This window comes from Papio anubis, chromosome 17 (assembly GCF_008728515.1).
Source record: "Papio anubis isolate 15944 chromosome 17, Panubis1.0, whole genome shotgun sequence".
Classification (NCBI taxonomy): domain Eukaryota; kingdom Metazoa; phylum Chordata; class Mammalia; order Primates; family Cercopithecidae; genus Papio; species Papio anubis.
The window spans coordinates 73,873,406-73,893,695 of NC_044992.1; the positions used below are offsets into that span (position 1 = coordinate 73,873,406).

General features: G+C 55.2%; 2 protein-coding genes across 2 annotated transcripts; both read left to right on the forward strand.

Moving 5' to 3' along the window:
- Nucleotides 1–1,707: 1,707 nt before the first annotated feature.
- TEX19 (testis expressed 19) lies at nt 1,708–3,854 on the forward strand. Its single transcript, XM_009191538.4, has one exon. The coding sequence runs from the start codon at nt 2,210–2,212 to the stop codon at nt 2,702–2,704; it is 495 nt and encodes a 164-aa protein (XP_009189802.1). The 5' UTR covers nt 1,708–2,209; the 3' UTR covers nt 2,705–3,854.
- Nucleotides 3,855–13,367: 9,513 nt separating this feature from the next.
- Nucleotides 13,368–17,986, forward strand: UTS2R (urotensin 2 receptor). The gene is made up of 2 exons (XM_021928466.2): nt 13,368–13,700; nt 15,184–17,986. The coding sequence occupies exon 2, from the start codon at nt 15,266–15,268 to the stop codon at nt 16,433–16,435; it is 1,170 nt and encodes a 389-aa protein (XP_021784158.2). The 5' UTR covers nt 13,368–13,700; nt 15,184–15,265; the 3' UTR covers nt 16,436–17,986.
- The last annotated feature ends 2,304 nt before the right edge of the window (nt 17,987–20,290 follow it).

Consider the following 20,290-nt stretch of genomic DNA (forward strand, 5'->3'; position numbering starts at 1 on the left):
TTGAAACAAGTGTTAATTTACAAGTGTCTCTGTTTAAAGAGCAAAGAGATGAACCACAAAGGGGAAAATGTGTTTAAACAATAACTAATTGACAATTGGCTCGTTCCTAAAATTCAGAGAACTTTTAAGAAAGAGACAGCACCTGGCTGACACGGTGAAACCCCGTCTCTACTCTCAAAAATACAAAAAAAAAAAACTAGCCGGCTTTGCGGTGGCGACGCCTGTAGTCCCAGCTACCGAGGCTGAGGCAGGAGAATGGCGTGAACCCGGGAGGCGGAGCTTGCAGTGAGCTGAGGTCTGGCCACCACGCCCAGCCTGGGGATGACAGATTCCGGCTCTCAAAAAAAAAAAAAAAAAAAAAAAAAAAAAAAAGAAAGAGACAGCAAAGCAGGGATCACATTTTACAAACACGACAGGACTGTACATTGTGCCAGTCATCGCATACCGCAACCACAGGTTGATGTTCACCCCCGTACAGTCTAGGATCTGAGGGTTTCTTCAGGTTCCCCCAGTTTCCCTCAGGTTCTCTCAGGTTCCCCCAGGTTCCCTCAAGTCCCCTCAAGCTCTGCCAGTTTCCCTCAGGTTCCCCCAGTTTCCCTCAGTTTCCCTCAGGTTTCCTCAAGTTCCCTCAGTTTCCCTCAGGTTCCCCCAGTTTCTCTCAGGTTCCCCCAGTTTGTGACAGGTTTCTTCAGGTTCCCCCAGTTTCCCTCAGTTTCTCTCAGGTTCCCTCAGTTTCCTTCAGGTGCCCTCAAGCTCTGCCAGTTTCCCTCAGGTTTCCCCAGTTTCCCTCAGGTTCCCCCAGTTTCCCTCAGGTTCTCTCAGGTTCCTTCAGGTTCCCCTGTTCCCCTTAGTTTTGAAAGAGCGCCGAGCCTCGAGCGCCGAGTTCCTTGTTCCTGAGCTTTGTTCGATGAGAGCCATTCCTCTATTTCTTTGTTCTTCTTTGATCTCGATCTGTTCTCGAGCTCTTTGAAATCTCGGAGTTTCTTTTGAGCCTTTGTTCTCGAAATTCCTTTTGTCTTTTGTGCCGAGGAGTTTCTTTATTTTCCCGAGTTTCTTTGAGCCTCGAGCCGAGCTTTATTTTTCTTTGGTCCCCCCTGTCCCGAGCCGAAGAGCCGAAACCCTTGTTCCCCCTTGCCTCTGCCTCTGCCTTGTTCCCACTGTTCCCCAGCCTTGCCCCCTCCCAGTTTGCCTGTCCCCCAGCTCTCTGTTCTCCTGCCCCCAGGTCCCCTGTCCCCTGCCTGCTGCCCCTGTTCCCCTGCCTCCCCCAGTTTCCCCAGGTTCCCCAGTTTCCCCTGCTTCCCCCATAGTTTCTTCCTGTTCCCAGTTTTGCCTTCCAGGAGCCCCCAGCTCTGTCTCCTCTGTGGTTCCCAGGTTCCCCAAGTCCCCTGCTCTGCCAGCCTCCCCCAGTTTCCCCACTCTTAGGTTTCCCTGTTCCCTCAGTTCTCCTTAGGTTCCCCCAGTTTCTCTCAGGTTCCCCCAGTTTGTGATATTGTGGTTCTTCAGGTTCCCCCAGTTTCCCTCTTTAGTTTCTCCTCAGGTTCCCTCAGTTCCTTCAGCTCCCCTCAGCTCCGCCAGCTCCCCTGCCTCCCACTCCTCAGGTTCCCAGTTTCCCCTCAGGGTTCCTTCCCCAGGTTCCCTAGTTTCCTTCAGGGTTCTCACCTCCATGTCCCCCACCTCTGCCAGTTTCCCTTGTTCTCTGTATTCTGTCAGGCGAGGCTGACAGGGTGTTGAGGTCCCTAAGGTGTAGGAGGTGGATGATGAGCCCAGGGAGGTCGGATGGAGGAACTGAAGGCTTCCCAGCCCTGGTGCTGTTCAAACTGAGTAGGGTCCCCACTAAAGGGCCAGTCTGAACCCTGACATCCCTGCCCCTGCTGGTCCCCACAGTTCGCTCCACCCTGCCTGCTGGGGGTGCCTAACCTCCCTTCCTTTGCCTTTCCAGCTCCCTGAGACCACAGCAACTGCAGAAGCTGAAGACATTTCCAGAAGTTCAAGCTTCCACCCTCTACAGGTCCCCACTGAGCTGGGACCCAGGTCATCCACTCCACCCCAAATCCCTGGATAGGAAACCCCTTTCTCCTCCTGCTCCTCGTCCCCTTCATCCCTGCCCCCCAGCATCCTACTGGCCCCAGCACCTGAGGCCAGACTGTCTGAGATCCTCTGAAGGCCAGACTGTTGCTGTCCACCCCGGTAGGAGGCAGGCAGCCTGGCCATGTGCCCTCCGGTCAGCGTGCGGTATGAGGAAGAGGGCATGTCCTACCTCTACGCCTCCTGGATGTATCAGCTTCAACATGGAGATCAGCTAAGCATTTGCTTCACTTGCTTCAAGGCTGCCTTTCTAGACCTTAAAGACTTGCTGGAGTCAGAGGACTGGGAAGAAGACAACTGGGACCCTGAGCTGATGGAGCACACTGAGGCAGAGTCGGAGCAGGAGGGGTCCTCAGGGATGGAGCTGAGCTGGGGGCAGAGCCCAGGACAGCCTGCACAGGAGGGCTCTGAGGCATGGGGGCTAGGGACCCTGGCATCAGCCCCAGAAGGGTTGGAAGATGCAGGTCTGGACCCCAACTTTGTGCCCACTGAACTAGGGCCTCAGGAGGCTGTACCCCTGGGCCTGGGACTTGAGGATGCTGACTGGACCCAGGGTCTGCCCTGGAGATTTGAGGGGCTTCTTACCTGCTCACACTGGCCAAGCTTCTTTCCTTCATAGCAGGGGTTTCTCAAAGTGGACCTGCCCCCAGGGGAGCCCATGGTGTTGGGGCTGGGCATTATCTGGGCAGTGGACCCTGACGAGGATGAGGCCTGGTTACTGGCCCTGCAGCTTGTCTCCATGGTGGGCTGCTATGATGCCACCTACCTGCAGAAGATGACCCCAGACAGGGCCCTGAGGACCCCAGGGCAGCACTGGAAATTGCTGCTGGAGCCTGGTAAAGTGTGGGTGGTAAGACTCCAAGATGCTCCCCAAGAGCAGGACCTGCACTGGTGGACACTGAGCTTTCTAGAAACATCCTCAACAGGACACAGAGCAGAGCTGGCCCCTGCAGCCTCAGCCCTGCAGAAGATGATTCACCATAGTCTCTTATTAACCCTGGACCAACAGGGAGAGAAAGAAGGGGCACTCGGCCTGTAAGCCACAGTCCTCCAGCCAAGAACAGGATCCCAGCACCCCTGAGACACACAGCAGGGGTCCTGAAGAAAGCCTGGCTGTTACAGGAGACTAGGCCATGGGGGAGCTGCCCTGTTTCCAGCCTCAGTCCAGCGCTCCAGAACTGAGAGACTAAGACTCATGTAGCTGCCATTGTCCTGGGTATACCAGGACATCAGAGACTGGGAAGGGCCAGCAATTGCTCTTCCATTACAGCCAGGGGAGCAGTTGGCAAAGGATAGGCCCTTTGCCCGTGGAAACAAGGGGAGCAACTTTAGGGGCTGGGACATAGGGCCTGCTGTGGCCTCAGAGGGAAGCATTACAAATATTTGTAACCTGGAAACAAGTTCTTATCATTTGATTGTCATATAGTTCTGGACGTGTTGGCCTGAATGGCTATTGTGCTGCTTGTGACATGGGGCGCAGGGCACAGAACTTGTGCCTATTTCACCTTGGCCATGGGGAGGGACATGGCTTGTAAAACACACGCTCTGCAGAACACACCAGAATCTGTTGTGACCTGGACATGTTCTCGACTTTGCCAGGACAATCTCAGGGGTGCCACAAGACCCCGTCAGCAGCACTAGGGTCTCTAGTCTACAGTGGAGGGAGAGCTGGTTTCAAACATTGGCTGTTGATGCAATTTAACCATTTAATTCCTGTTGCTCTATATGTTGTTTTTAATTTTAAAAAGTCATAAAAGCTTTCAATCAAGCTCTTGTGTAAGTCATTCCTCAGCACGTTTTGTTGATTGGCCTTATCCTTGTCCACTCAGAATCTGGGCTAAGCCACCTTTGCTGGCTTGAAATCCCACTAGGTGGTGGGAACAGAGGACAGAAGGGAAGGGGAGCACGGGAGAGATGAGGGTTCTGGTCGGTTTTCAGGCTCATCATGGGAGTTTGTTTCACTTTATTTATTTATTTATTTATTTATTTATTTATTTATTTATTATTTTGAGATGGAGTCTCGCTCTGTTGCCCAGGCTGGAGTGCAGTGGTGCGCACTCGGCTCACTGCAAGCTCCACCTCCCAGGTTCATGCCATTCTCCTGCCTCAGCCTCCCGAGTAGCTGGGACTACAGGCACCTGCCACCACGCCCGGCTAATTTTTTGTATTTTTAGTAGAGACGGAGTTTCACCGTGTTAGCCAGAATGGTCTCCATCTCTTGACCTCCTGATCCGTCTGCCTCGGCCTCCCAAACTGTTGGGATTACAGGCGTGAGCCACCGTGCCCGGCCTCACATTTTATAAATACAGGGCCAGGCACAGTGGCTCATGCCTGTAACCCCAGCACTTTGGGATTGCTTCAGCCCAGGAATTCGATACCAGCCTCGGCATCATAGTGAGATTTCATCTCTACTAACAATAAAAAATGTTAGCTGGGCGTGGTGGCACATACCTGTAGTCCCATCTACTCAGGAGGCTGAGGCAGGAGGATTGGTTGAGTCCAGGAGGTCAAGACCTCAGTGAGTTATGATTGTGCCACTGCACTTCAGCCTGGGCAACAGAGCAAGACCCTGTATCAAAAAATAAAATAGGCCAGGCAAGGTGGCACATGCCTGTAATCCCAGCACTTTGGGAGGCCAAGGCAGGTGGATCACTTGAGCTCAGGAGTTTGAGACCAACCTGGGCAACGTGGCGAAACACTATCTCTACAAAAAATACAAAAATTAGCCAGGCGTGGTGGTGTGTGCCTGGAGTCCCAGCTACTTGGAAGGCTGAGGTGGGAGGATTGCTTGAGCCTGGGAGTTCAGGCTTCAGTGAGCCAAGATCGTACCACTACACTCCAGCCTGGCAACAGAGTGAGACCCTATCTCAAAAAATAAAAACAGGCCAGGCATGGTGGCTCACGCCTGTAATCCCAGCACTTTGGGAGGCCAAGGCAGGCGGATCACAAGGTCAGGAGATCGAGACCATCCTGGCTAACACGGTGAAACCCTGTCTCTACTAAAAATACAAAAAATTAGCCAGGCGCGGTGGTGGGTGCCTGTAGTCCCAGCTACTCAGGAGGCTGAGGCAGGAGAATGGCGTAAACCCGGGAGGCAGAGCTTGCAGTGAGCTGAGATTGCGCCACTGCACTCCAGCCTGGGCGACATAGCGAGGCTCCGTCTCAAAAAAATAATAATAATAATAAAATTAAAAATAAAATAAAATAAAAATAAATAAAAATATATACTTAAAGAAGGGCCATGTTTTGAACAATAAGAGTGTGTTGTCAAACATGTAATTTAATATAGATATGTGCCCCCCAAATTTTTTTTAAGTCTATAGACCAAACCACATGTAAAGGTTGCTAATGTTGGCCGGGCGCGGTGGCTCACACCTGTAATCCCAGCACTTTGGGAGGCCGAGGTGGGCGGATCACGAGGTCCGGAAATCGAGACCATCCTGGCCAACATGGTGAAATCCCGTCTCTACTAAAAATACAAAAATTAGCCAGGCGTGGTGGCGCATATCCATAATCCTAGCCACTCGGGAGGCTGAGGCAGGAGAATCGTTTGAACCCGGGAGGCGGAGTTTGCAGTGAGCCAAGATCGTGCCATTGAACTCCAGTCTGGGTGAGAGTGAGACTCCATCTCAAAAAAAAAAAAAAAAAAAAAAAAAAAAAAGTTTGCTAATGTTCAGGAGACAGATGATGCCAATGATGATGATGGCTATGATGGTGGTGATGGTTCTAGTGGCGGTGGTGACGATGGTGATGGAGATAGTGAAGATGGTAGAGGCCCACAGGAAGAGATCTGAAGGATAAACGGCTCTGCCTTCTTGGATTTGGCTGCTGCTGAGGCCCCTCCATAGTTTCAGCATCGGAGGGCTCTGCTGCTGTCAGACATGGATGGAGATGATAGTCCTTCAAGAAGGAGTTGGGACCCCTGACCTCCTTGTCTGCCAGGAAGGCAGGAAGAAGGGGAATAACCATGCCGAGTGGGGAGGAACCCCCACACTCTGTTACATGACACAGGGTTAGGAGTTTGGCCCCATGGCGTGGTACACACATGTGCCTTTGGTTGTATGCTTGCAAGAAAAATCTGGGGCCCCTGGGGTTTCTGCCCTCACCCCAGCCCTGACTCCAACCTTTGGAATCCCTGGAAGGGCTTTTTAGAGCTGTGCATCCAGCCTCTTCACTCAGGATGTGAGGTTTCTTGAATCCTAAACTGGAACCTTTTCCCAAAGGTCAGCCGGCTTTCAAGTGGCCTCATGGGGCCAGGGAGGCTGTAGTGTGGGGACCCCAGGGGGCCCCCAAAAGTTGATTCTGAGAAAAGACTATTATGTGCACTAGACAGTTCTCACTCTCCTACATTTGAGCTTTCCCGAGCTTGGACATTTTAAGTCAGGGGAAGGGCTCTGAGTTCCACATTGTCTCCTGCCAGCTTCAGCCCTTCCATCACCTGTGATTGCTCAGATGTCTGAGGCTCTCCACTAATTAATAGGGCCACCACCAGCTGGAGACCCGTGCAGGTTCTAATTGGTTTGATTTATGTTAGCATCTCTCCAGCTGTGTCTCATATCTGGAGGTGTCTGAGACCAAGAATGGGGAAATTGTGGTGCCTGAGGTTGAAATTAAGGGAAAATACCAACAGCAGCATCAAGGGAAGTGTCTCCTGGAAGAGTAAAGTGAAACCACCAACTGCAGAGGTGCTCTGGGAGAGGTGGGAGGCCCTGCAGGGGTGTCCCCCTGGGACCTCCTTCCAAAAGAAAGAGCCCTCAGCTCTGGGTAATAAAGTGGGCCCACGGCCCCTGGGCAGGATCCCAGGCTGCTGATGGCCGATGGCTGAGCTCTAGTTGGGGCTTTAAGGGCCTGGCCATTTCTGCACGGCCCAGTCTTTGCTCCTCATGAGGTTCCCTAACTCCATCTGGGCTGCACTCAGCCTAGCTGCCCCCACCTCTCACTTTTATTCCCTTATTTATTTTTATTTTCTTTTTATAGAGACAGGGTCTCACTATGTTGCTCGGGCTGGCCTTAAACTCCTGGGTTCAAGCGATCCTCCCACCTCAGCCTCCCAAAGTGTTAGGATTACAGGTATGAGCCACTGTACCCCGCCACGTTCCCTTGTTTTCATCAAGCGTCTCCACCCCAGTGTCTGTGGCAGAATGGGCCTCTGGTGTCTGAGCACCTGGGAGGTGGAGTGGGTTCTGAACAAAGCACCCTCTTCAAGTCTGAAAAACACAAACATCAGGCTGGATGGGCACCTGAAAACAGCCCCATGAAACCACCTCTGTCTGCGGAACCTCATTTTCTACAGAATTTAGTAATCCAGTTGGAAAGCAGTTCTTTCAGAAAAATTATCATTGCAAAACACAATGAACCCATTAAGTGCAGAGCAAAGCTTCAGAAGTCACATTTGTGGAAAATGGGAGCTTTATGATTATGATTTATGATTTAATGGTCCATAAAGTGAATCATAGGCAGGCAGAGCCAGTTAACACTAAAACGCTGGCATTACAGGTGTGAGCCACCGCACCTGACCTTACACAATGACAAAGAACTTTCCAACTGTGTAATTTCACTCACCCTTCTTCAGAGACCTGGTGCTATCGTTGCCGTGGATATTCATCTCCACATGTCATCATCATCGTGTGCCACCACAGCTGTTGCTGCACAGTCCTCAATTTTTTTTTTTTTTTTTTGAGACAGAGTCTCGCTCTGTCGCCCAGGCTGGAGTGCAGTGGTGCAATCTCAGCTCACTGCAAGCTCCACCTGCCGGGTTCACGCCATTCTCCTGCCTCAGCCTCCCGAGTAGCTGGGACTACAGGCGCCCACCACCACGCCCGGCTCATTTTTTTGTATTTGTAGTAGAGACGGGCTTTCACCGTGTTAGCCAGGATGGTCTTGATCTCCTGACCTCGTGATCCGCCCGTCTCGGCCTCCCAAAGTGACAGTCCTCATATTTTTAATTTACAAACATATTTACTTTCCTGGTGCACTTCATTTTTCCACGCACTTCCGAGTTTCTATCTGGGGTCGTTTTCTGTCAGCAGAAGGAAAGCCTGGAGGACTCCTTTAGTATTTTTTGTGCTGCCACAAATGTTCTTAGCTTTGCCTGAAAATATCTTTATTTTATCGTACATAAATTATTGGTTAAAATCCTTTATTTTGGTACTTTAAAGAGGTCATTCTCTTCTGGTTTCCATGGTTTTCTGAGGAGATCTAGCCATCTCTCCTATTGTTATTCCCTGAATGTACTGTCTTTTTTAAAATCTCAATAATTTTTGCAGTTTCTGTTTACCTTTGGTTTTCAGAACTTTTTACTGTAATGTGCTGGAGTGGTTTGCTTTTAGTTTTTTCCTGCTTGTGATTTACTAAAATTCTAATGTCTATCAGTTGACACTGCTTGTCAATTTTGAAAATTTCAGCCACTGCCTTTTCAGATACTGCTCCTGCCCCATTTTCCTCTGTCATTGTTCTGGGGACTCCAGGGACATGTAGGTCAGATCATTTGATGGTGTGGTTCCACATGCTTTTCTGTTTTTCATTATTTTCTCTTTCTGTGTCTGGATAATTTCTATTGACCTACCTTTAAGTTAACTGATTCTTTCTTCTGCTGTGATTTCTGAATTTTAGATACTGTACTTTTAAAGTTATAAAATGTCCATTTGACCCTTGTGAGAAACAAACTCATCCATTCAAATCCAAAGAATGGACTCAGGGACCTGGAGAACCACGAAAGCCAGACTTTTAATGATGGTCTTGCAAGATCGGGTGTCTGGTGGGCAGGTACACCCAGAAGTTTCAACAAGCAATTTATCCCCCAGTGCGCAGATCCCTCCCCTGGTTCCTCATAGGCTGAGTACTATGAGGTCACTGTCTTCTCACCTGTCACCTACTGGTTATTGGGCAGGGGCTGGAGGGCGCAGGTCCCGCCCCAGGTTCCTCATAGGCTGGGTACTGTGGGGGGGGGTCACTGTCTCCCCAGACATCACTGATTGGCTGTTGGGCAGGGGCTGGAGGGTGCAGGTCCCGCCCCCGCTTCCTCATAGGCTGGGTACTGTGGGGTCACTGTCTTCCCAGATGTCGCCTATTGGTTGTTGGGCAGGGGCTGTAGGTGTTTTCTTTAGGGTTGTCCTGCTGCATTTTGTTGCGGCCCACAATGCATTGCAATCCTAGTCAGCTCAGGGGCTCTTTAAGTATCTGACTTATGACCCAAGTAGCTGGGCAGGCTGATAAGAACAGACCAAACAAGCTATTTTGCAGGCTAGTAAACTTTCATCTTAAACTTTTTTGATTTGGGTGAGGGCAACTAAGAGGGGTTTAAGAGGGGAGTGGGTGAGGCCGACAAGCAGGCATCGGCTATCCAAGCTGGGGCCTAGTATATCCTGTTCTTCTGTAGTTTGCTGACCTAAGCCGATGCAAGACACTTTGTCTTGGAAATGGACCACTGTATACATTAGTTCCTTCACCATTTAAAATTTTTCTTTATAAATAGAAATGGGGGGTCTCACTATGTTGCCCAGGCTGGTCTCAAACTTCTAGACTCGAGCGATCCTCCTGCGTTCAGTTTTCAAAAGTACTAGGATTGGCCGGGCCTGGTGGCTCATGCCTGTAATCCCAGCACTTTGGGAGGCCGAGGTGGGCAGATCACAAGGTCAGGAGTTCAAGACCAGCCTGGCCAAGACAGTGAAAGCCTATCTCTACTAAAAATACAAAAATTAGTCGGGTGTGGTGGTGCGTACCTGTAATCCCAGCTACTCAGGAGGCTGAGGCAGAGAATTGCTTGAACCTGGGAGGCGGAGGTTGCATTGAGCCAAGATCACGCCACTGCACTCCAGCCTGGGTGACAGAGCGAGACTCCATCTCAAAAAAAAAAAAAAAGTGCTGAGATTACAGGGTGAGCCACAGTGCCCAGCCTGTGAATTTCTAATAAAAGAGTCAAATGGGGTTGGGCATAGTGGCTGGGCAACATGGTGACACTCGTCTCTACAAAAAATACAAATATTAGCTGAGTACAGTGTAGCAGTGCACCTCTGTAGTCCCAGCTACTCGGGAGGCTGAGGTAGGAGAATTGCTTGAGCATAGGAAGTCAAAGAAAGCTGTGGTGAGCCATGATTATGCCACTGCACTCCAGCCTGGGCAAGCCTAGGCTAGACTTTAGGGTGAGACCCTGTCTCAAATAAATAAATACACTCCCATTTTCTGGTGAAAATTTCCATCTTCTCATTCTTGTTGCCCAGGTTCTTCTGCTTGCTTTACCATATTTATAATAGTTTTTGTAAAATAGAAACTCCTGGTCTGCTAATTTCAATACTTGTGTCACATACGGACCTGCTTCTATTGGCTATTTTTCTTTTTCTTTTTTTTTGACACGGAGTCTTGCTCTGTCACCCGGGCTGGAGTGCAGCGGCTGGATCTCAGCTCACTGCAAGCTCTGCCTCCTGGGTTTACGCCATTCTCCTGCCTCAGCCTCCCGAGTAGCTGGGACTACAGGCGCCTGCCACTTCGCCCGGCTAGTTTTTTGTATTTTTTAGTAGAGACGGGGTTTCACCGTGTTAGCCAGGATGGTCTTGATCTCCTGACCTCATGATCCGCCCATCTCAGCCTCCCAAAGTGCTGGGATTACAGGCTTGAGCCACCGCACCCAGCTGGCTATTTTTCCCTATCAATTATGGATGACATGAGATGTTATATAAATAATAATCAGATTATTATTTCCTTGCTGAAGCATTTTGTACATAGCAACTGTCAAAGTCAAAATAAAATATACAAATCTTTAATGTTCAATTTTAGGAAGAATTTCAATTCGGTATGTTCAAGAACAAAAGAAAATTGGAATTCTATTGGAAAGAGAAATGTTTTCTATTGCTTTGAAAGGAAGCCCATTGGCCCTGGTAGTTCTGGGGAACTGGCAAACTCTGGCGAGTGGCCTCGGTGGTAAAACCAGCATTGGAGGCCAGGCGCGGTGGCTCACGCCTGTAATCCTAGCACTTTGGGAGGCTGAGGCGGGCAGATCACCTGAGCTCAGGAGTTTGAGACCGGCCTGGCCAACAAGATGAAACTCCATCTCTACTAAAAATACAAAAATTAGCTGGGTGTGGTGGCAGGTGCCTGTAATCCCAGCTGCTCGGGAGGCTGAGGCAGGAGAATTGCTTGAACCTGGGAGGTGGAGGTTGCAGTGAGCCAAGATCACACCACTGCGACTCCAGCCTGGGTGAAAGAGCGAGACTCCATCTAAGAAAACAACAACAACAACAACAACAAAAACATAAAACAAAAACCCGGCGTTAGAGTCAGGGCAGGTCATTTCAGCAGCTACTCGGTGAACTGGCTGAGGTGACAGCAGGTCATTTCGGCAGCTGGCTTGTGGGAAATTTAATTTTTGGAGCAGGCATTCTGGGTCCTGAGTGCTTTTCCCCAGCCCCAGCCCCTAGACCCCAGCTTAGTAATCAGCTCTCACAGAACTGTCAGGTCCGAGGCAACCTTCCATCTCCTTTCGGGCGCACAGGCAGGATGAGCTGCTCCCCTGTCGGGTCAGAAGCTGCAGCTGCCGTTGGTTTCCGTTCGGCTGTTTTCAGCCCACAGAGAATGAACTGTCCTACTGCTGGACCCTCGCTCTGCCCAGCGGACCTCGGAGACCAGAGGGACTTTTCCCGCCCTCTCCAGCCCAGCCTGGCCTCCCCAGCACGTGGCAAACGTCCCACGGAGGGGACTGGTGGGCATCTGGGGCTCCCCCGGCTCCAGCTCATTGCAGGAGCCTCTCTGCCACTCACACTTGGCCACCTCCTCTCCCCACGCAGAACCGCTTCAGCTGTAGGGGCCGGTCCACGGCCTCAGGCAGCAGATGAGCCCGGGCGGAGTGGAGTGGGCGAGGCCAGCTCCTCGCTGGGGGTCCCTTAGACCCCCTGTGTTCACAGCCCTCCAGCGTCTCCTCTAATTTTATCGATGTTCTGTGTCTTTCTTTCAGTGGTCCAGCATGAGTGACGGCCGCATCCTACCTCCTGGCAGCGAGTGAAACCGAGCGGGGGCCAGCACCCAGCTCAGGGGCTCAAGGGTGAGGCCGTGGGGTCCTTCCTCCTACCCTGCGGGGCCCTGCAGCCCCCAGTGTCACTTCCGTGGATGTGGCCGCCACGAGTCCCTGCCGGGGCCTGGAGAGGCTGCGTGGGCTTCTAAGAGCATCTGTGGGAGACCCGCAATGGAGGCAGGGGTCGTCGAGGCCCCCAAAGAGCCCGTCCCCCTCTGCGTGGGTGACTCCATCCCTCCCCTTCCTCCTTTCTATGACCCTCTCGGGGGGTAGGGGTGTTCCCGCCCCCCACCTGCGCGCGGGCGGGTGCAGGGCTTGGCGGACACGGAGAATTCCAGGCTCCGTGCCCTGAAAACACGGGCGTGAGGGGCGCAGGGGCGAAGGCTGGAGGCGGAGAACCCAAGAGGGGCTGCGGGGCCGGCCTCGGGGCAGCGGGGCTGGAGGCAGCTTCGCTCCGCGGACGTGAGACCCGCCTGGGACCCTTCGCCGACCCGGCTGCGGCCCCGCGCCCCCCGCGTCTTCCCGGCCCCGCGCGGGCAGCGCCGCCCCCCGGGCCCCCGCGCCGTCCTCCCTGCGCCTGCTGCCCGCTGGGGCTATTTTAATACCGGGCGCTGGCGCGGGGCCCCGGCGCATTCCCAGCTGGCGGCGGGCAGGTGGCGGCGGCGCAGGGACCCGGCGCGGGGCTCGGGGCGCGGCTTTGGTGGCGGGACTGGCGGGCGCCCCTGCCGTGCGCTCTGGGAGCCGAGGCCACCGCGGAGCCCCTCGCGCCCCCTCTGCTCCGGGACAGGGGAGCGCGCCTCTGAAAGCTCCCCGCGGCCGCCCCGACGCGCGACCCCAGGCTCGGCGGGCAGGTCTGGCGGCTCCGTGACCGGAGGCAGGTGGGTTCTCCGTGGGTGCCCGGGAGCGCGCGGGGACTGCGGGGCCTGTGCCCTTCGGGGCCCTCCGCGGGGCTGGGCCGGGGCTTCGCGGTGGGACCCCACCCTGGGCGCTGGGAGCGGGGTCCAGCGAGGCGGCTTCTCCCGAGCCAGGGAACTTTGGGCCCCTCTCCTTCCCTCCTGGCGACCCTGGAGCACGGCCCGGCGTCCACTGTCCCCCTACCCGTGACTCGGGCTCGCGCACAACTGGGGAGCCCGGTGCCCCCCGGGCTTCTGGGCCATCCCCTGGGTGAGGGCTCTGGAAATGCCCCGGGTGGGGGCAGCAACGGGTTGAGGGTCCTCTGGACAGATGGAGCTGGGCGGGGAGCTACCCAGCCTAGTGGGAAAGCGGGGGCAGGGCACATTTCCAGGCCCTGGAAGGCCCCCAGCGCTCCCACCTGTTGATGCCGCCCCATCCCAGCCAAGACTGCTCCCTGTGCGGCCATGAGTGTTCGGCCTAAATTCAGCGTGGCTCGTGGAATCCGGCAGCCTCCTGTGTTTCTTCTGCCCCACAGCTCTGCGAGCTTCGTCCAGGCTGCTGACCTCAGCGGTGACTCCTTCTTCACTGGCTTCATGTCACAGTGTGCCTGCCCCCTCCACTGGGGACATTCCAGCTGTTTCCAGCTTCTTAGGGGTCAAGCTGCCGTGAACTTTCGCACACTTGACATTTTCTGGGCACTGGCAGTCCTTTATCTAAGGTACAAACCTAAGAGTGGAATTGCTGGGTGAGAAGGTCTAGGCGGTCAACTCTGCAAGTCTTGCCAGTGGTTTTCCAAAGCGGAAGCGCAGTCCAGGTTCCCAGCAACAGCAAACGGTGGCGCCAGCTCCTCCGCAGCCCCCATGCCTGTTGACAACGATGTCTGCCTTTTCACACCTTCGTCTTTGTCATCACGCAGGGGCTTCTGTGGCCATGACTGGCATTTCCCTGCTTGTTGGCCACGTGGGTGTCCTTTTCGGGGAGTCTCCAGTCACGGTTTTGGTCTCTTTTTTTCAAATGAGTTGTCTTTTCCTTACTAATTTGCAGTTCTTCTCTATATTTTTCTTACCAGCTTTTTGTCTATGTTCTTTCTTTCTTTTTTTTTTTTTCTGAGACAAAGTCTCACTTTGTTGCCCAGGCTGGAGTGCAGTGGCGCAATCTCAATCTTGGCTCACTGCAACCTTCACCTCTCGAGTTCCAACAATTCTCCTGCCTCAGCCTCCCGAGTAGCTGGGATTACAGGCATGAGCCACCACGCCCGACTAATTTTTGTATTTTCAGTAGAGACGGGGTTTCGAGATGTTGGCCAGGCTGGCTTTGAACTCCTGACCTCAGGTGATCCACTTGCTTTGGCCTCCCAAAGTGCTGGAATTACAGGGGTGAGCCACTGCAACCTGCCTGATATATGTTTTCTGATGATCTTCTAGCCTGTGACTTATGATTTCGCTTTCTTGGTAAAGTTCTTAATTTTAATGAAACCCATTTGCTCAATCTTTTATTGCAAGTATTTTTTGTTCATTTTTAAGAAATCTTTTCCCATCCAAGGTCATGCCAGTATTGCCGTTTTCTTCCAGAACCTTGACTGATTGATTTAACCTTTCACACTTAGGCCTGCAATCCATCTCGAATTCATTTCCCTGTATGAGAAATGGAGATTGCAGAGCCCTCCCTCTCCTTACTTTACATGTTTTTCTATTCGGACTTTTAAAGTCAGTAGCTACTAGTTTTGCAATCTGAAGAAAACTTTTTAAAAATGTACAAGTGAAATAAAAAACGAGAAAGGACTCTGGGGTAAGTGGGCCCCACCCGTGCACAGATAAGAAAATGAGGCCTGCGGGGTGCACTGGGCGGGCAGGCAGAGCCCAGGACTCCCAGCTCTGTCCACTCCCGACCTCTGCCCCAGGGGCTGACCTCCTGTGTTCCAGCTTTCAGAAAAGCCCAGTCCATCCCAGAGGCCACAGGACCTACAGTGAGGCGGGGGCAGGGGTCCTGCTGGGGCATGTGGGGGTGGGGGAGAGAGGTTGGGGTGGCTCGTCTGGTGGCACTCGAGTCCTCCTGCAGAGCTGGTGACTTCCAGAGAGTCCCCAGGAGCCGGAGGGCAGTGGGGGGCCCACGTGACTCTGTGGGAACGGCCGTCACAATGGCCTCCTGGGAGCAGAATGGGTTGCCTGACTTGCATCTTTAACAGGCTTCTTTCCCCACAGGCTGAGCTGGTTGCCCACAGGTGCCCGCGCCCCATCTCAGGGAGTGACCATCCAGCCCTGAGCCGATCCTGAGGGGTCAGAGATGGCGCTGACCCCCGAGTCCCCGAGCAGCTTCCCTGGACTGGCCGCCACCGGCAGCTCTGTGCCGGAGCCGCCTGGCAGCCCCAACGCAACCCTCAACAGCTCCTGGGCCAGCCCGACGGAGCCCAGCTCCCTGGAGGACCTGGTGGCCACGGGTGCCATTGGGACTCTGCTGTCAGCCATGGGCGTGGTGGGCGTGGTGGGCAACGCCTACACGCTGGTGGTCACCTGTCGCTCCCTGCGCGCCGTGGCCTCCATGTACATCTACGTGGTCAACCTGGCGCTGGCTGACCTGCTGTACCTGCTCAGCATCCCCTTCATCGTGGCCACCTACATCACCAAGGAGTGGCACTTCGGGGATGTGGGCTGCCGCGTGCTCTTCAGCCTGGACTTCCTGACCATGCACGCCAGCATCTTCACGCTGACCGTCATGAGCAGCGAGCGCTACGCCGCGGTGCTGCGGCCGCTGGACACCGTGCAGCGCCCCAAGGGCTACCGCAAGCTGCTGGCGCTGGGCACCTGGCTGCTGGCGCTGCTGCTGACGCTGCCCGTGATGCTGGCCATGCGGTTGGTGCGCCGGGGCCCCAAGAGCCTGTGCCTGCCCGCCTGGGGCCCGCGCGCCCACCGCGCCTACCTGACGCTGCTCTTCGCCACCAGCATCGCGGGGCCCGGGCTGCTCATCGGGCTACTCTACGCGCGTCTGGCCAGCGCCTACCGCCGCTCGCAGCGCGCCTCCTTCAAGCGGGCCCGGCGGCCGGGGGCGCGCGCGCTGCGCCTGGTGCTGGGCATCGTGCTGCTCTTCTGGGCCTGCTTCCTGCCCTTCTGGCTGTGGCAGCTGCTCGCCCAGTACCGCGAGGCCCCGCTGGCGCCGCGGACGGCGCGCATCGTCAACTACCTGACCACCTGCCTCACCTACGGCAACAGCTGCGCCAACCCCTTCCTCTACACGCTGCTCACCAGGAACTACCGCGACCACCTACGCGGCCGCGCGCGGAGCCCGGGCAGCGGCGGAGTCCGGGGGCCCGTTCCCTCCCTGCAGCCCCGCGCCCGCTTCCAGCGCGGCTCCGGCCGCTCCCTGTCTTCCTGCAGCCCGCAGCCCACTGAGAGCCTCGTGCTGGCGGCGGCGGCCCCGGCCGGACCTGAGCTCGAGAGTCCCAGGGACCCGGCGTGAGCACGCGGAGGGGCGGCTGGAGTCCAGGCGGGGACGGGCCCCAGAGCCTCAGCCACTACCGGGAGCCCCTTTGCAGAGCCCCCCACTCCGAAATCACAGGCCCTGCCCCTCCTCCTCAGCCCCCTTCTGGAAAGATCCTGCTCGCTTCCCCTCAGTGCCCTCCCCGTGATGCCCAGAAGCACCTCCCTGAGGGTCTCCAGGAGGCTCCACTCCAGTCCCGGCTTCTGGGGACCGAGGGCAGCAGGCACCAGTGCCCGGCCCGTGTGGAGACCATGGCGCGGCTGCCGCCCCCGGGACCCTCCTCCTCTCAGCCAGCGTCCCCGCGGCTCCCGTCCCAGCCTGTGTGACTCCATCCCTTATGGCTTTGCCACTGGAACAATCAACCCTGAGCTGGCTTCCGTGTCCTGCCTCAGCGTGGGGGATGCCACATCTGAGGGGTGGGAGGATCAGCCGGCAGGACCCCCAGCATGACACCGGCAGCTCAAGGAGGAGCCTGTGGGTCTGGCTGGGGTGAGGGGTGCACCTGCCTTTGAGGTCTGTGCAGGCAGCTGGTCTGGCACTTGATATGGGGCAGGGAAGGTGGCCAGGAGGGGAGGCTCTGGCAGCGTGGGCTGAGGGGTGGAGCAGGGGGAAGGCACTGCCCAGCAGAGGCCTGAGGCTTCAGGTGCAGAACGCACGAGGCCAGGGTCACTGGCCGCACCTACAGGCCCCCTGGCCTCTCATCCACATCTGGCTCCGGTCTGATCAGGAACGGAATCCAGGTCCCGCCTCACAGTACCCTTGGCAGTCTCTGCCCCACTCACCCCTCGCTGCCTCCTGGACAGACTTCCTGCCCCCGCTCTCAGCTTGGCCAACCATCCTCTCTCTGGCGACTGCCCCCCTCCAGCCCCCAGCCCAGGCCCTGGACCCTGCACAGCCTCCCCCAGCCTGGCCTCCCCTCCCCACCCCATGCCCAGACTACCAGCCCCCTGGGGCTCCATCTGAACACTGGGGCAGGGGTCATGCCCACTCGGTCTCTCCAGCGCCCGCCTCTCCGTGGAGTGAGCACAGCTCTGCTGGCAGGACTGTCGCAGGCGTCGGGAATGAAAATGCAGCCCTGTCCCCAGGGCCTCCCAGAAGAGGGGCAATTCTTGTAGGTCTCCCCTGGAGTGACGAAAGTGCTCTGGAACTAGACGCCGGTGGCTGGGCGACACTGTGAACGAGCCAGTGCCACAGAACTGTGCCCCTGAATGTGCGAGTTCTGTCGTGTTTTACCTTAAAAACAAAAAGATCCCACTCCCCAACCTTGTCTCTCTGTTAAAATTGAAATAGAGACACATGTACGTCCCACTCCTGAATACATGTAAAATGTGTACAAAAATATCTTCTATGAAAGTGGTTCATAATCTGTAGATTGTAATCTGGGATTTGTAATCTGTAGATTGTAATCTGGGATTTGTCTTAGATGTAAAATCCCATCTTTGGGTTGTGTGTTTTTTGCTTTCTCCAAATAAATCTGATCTTTAAAATTCAAAAGAAAAAAAGAAGAAAAATAAAAGAAGTAATAAATTACAGGCGTAGTGGCTCACGCCTGTAATTCCAGCACTTTGGGAGGCTGAGACAGGTGTATCACGAGGTCAGGAGTACAAGACCAGCCTGTCCAAGATGGTGAAACCCCATCTCTACTAAAAATACAACAAAACTAGCTGGGCGCAGTGGCAGGTGCCTGTAATCCCAGCTACTCAGGAGGCTGAAGCAGGAGAATCGCTTGAACCTGGGCAGCAGAGGTTGTAGTGAGCTGAGATTGCGCCATTGCACTCTAGCCTGGGCGACAGAGTGAGACCCTGTCTAAAAGAAAAGAAAAAAATTTGCTGCTAAAATCACCCGGGGAGCAGGCAACTCCTCGGAGGTGGGACAGGGCTGATGACGCCCCTTCCGGAGGCTCCGAGGAGCCACCCCAGCCTTGCATCCTCACAGCATCTCTGATGCAGAAGGAGAGCTTTGGGGATTGGAGGTGCTTTCTCTTTCTCAACCCAAGCCTGATTCCTAAAGCTGCTGTCTTTGTAGAGAAGCAAAATTAAAATTAAACATCTGGCAGCCAGAGCTGGTCCCTGGCGGTTCCAGCTGGCACTGTCCTCACCTGACACGCAGACTCTCGGCCGCAGCCCAGACAGCGGGGCACAGGACATGGGGAGACTCCACCCTTAACTTCTTGCTACCGCCTTCCGGTCTGCCCGCACCAACACGGCTTCTGCGCTGAGCACCTGCCTGCGGCGTGGGGCCCAGGGTGGTGACCGGCAGCGGCTGTATCATGGCAGCTGCTCACTGCTCCTGGACCCCCACTTTTCCAGGAGACCCCCCACTTCTGTGGAAGGCCCCCCACGTCTTCAGAGCCAAGAAGCTCCAGAGGAAGGAATTTCTGGAGCAACGTGGTCCCATCCATGACCCCCTGGATTCCATGTTAGAACACAGCTGAAGACTCGGGTCCCAGGAGGGGCCCTGCAGCCCCACACCCCAGAGAAGACCACCCCAGTGCCACCCTCCACCCAACTCAGCCGGCCACCTGCTGTCCCCAAGGGGCAGAAAGTGGGTCCCCTCCTCCCACTTGTGTTTGGAGAGGGTGGGTGGTCCCCATGATGTGAGACACAGTTGCTGGAGGTGACCACACAAGCATCTACAACCACGTGTGTCCTCCACGGATGTCACCACGGGGCCGATGCGGACAGAGTTCCCCTGAAAGGCAGAGCTTCAGGGCAGGGCTGGATAATGTGAAGAAAAGGGTGGCACAGGCACGCGTGTGCATGTGAGCGTGGGCTGAGGGAAACACTTGGATAAAAGAGAAAACAAAACAAGGGGTGAATGACTCAGGGCCAGGAGAGAAAAGAAATAAAACCTAAGTAACGGGGGGACGGCCGGGCACGGTGGCTCACGCCTGTAATCCCAGCACTTTGGGAGGCCAAGGCGGACGGATCACGAGGTCAGGAGATCGAGACCATCCTGGCTAACACGGTGAAACCCCGTCTCTACTAAAAATACAAAAAATTAGCTGGGCGTGGTGGCGGGCGCCTGCAGTCCCAGCTACTGGGGAGACTGAGGCAGGAGAATGGCGTGAACCCAGGAGGCGGAGCTTGCAGCGAGCCGAGATGGTGCCACTGCACTCCAGCCTGGGCGACAGAGCGAGACTCCGTCTCAAAAAAAAAAAAAAAAAAATCTAAGTAATGGATTCTGAGAAACCAGAGCAGCGAGGCTCTCAGGAAACCACGAAAAGCCACCATAAAACAAGGAGCAGGCAGAGGCGGGGAAGGGAGACCTGAAGACCTGGGCGCTGAAACAAAGCACTGGCTGGAAGGCTGGCAGGTGGAACCGCAGTTCCTCCCGGAGGAGCGCCTGGTTCCAGGAGGGAGTCCCCCGGCCCTGAGCCCTACTCTGGTTTTCAGTGCCTCTTGTTGAAGAACCGCGAAGATGCAGAGGTGGGCACACACAGCGCAGTGGACCCCAGATCACAAGGCGAGCGTTCTCTTCGGTGCCTGCTCCCCCTGTCTGGGTGTGGACGGGGCAGCAGTGGGCGCCCCTGTGCAGCCCCCAGCCCTGGCCCCATCCTCATCAACACGTCATCCAGTCACCATGCGCCATGCTTGTGCATCACCCGACCCGCTGGCGACCCCGCAGCGCACCTGCCTTCCGCCCTGGGGGCCTCCATAGCAATGACGTCAGTGACAAGTAGCTCTGTAAGCAGCAGCACCGGCCCCCTGCCTCCCAAAACACACATGGTCCCACACACCACCGCAGACTCACACCCAGTCACACTCACACCACTGCAGACTCACACCCACTCACACACCACCGCAGGCTCACACCCACTCACACTCACACCAC

Bases quoted from the DNA above. Each gene is read 5' to 3' on its own strand.
- TEX19 (XM_009191538.4), top strand. From the start codon at position 2,210: ATGTGCCCTCCGGTCAGCGTGCGGTATGAGGAAGAGGGCATGTCCTAC.
- UTS2R (XM_021928466.2), top strand. From the start codon at position 15,266: ATGGCGCTGACCCCCGAGTCCCCGAGCAGCTTCCCTGGACTGGCCGCC.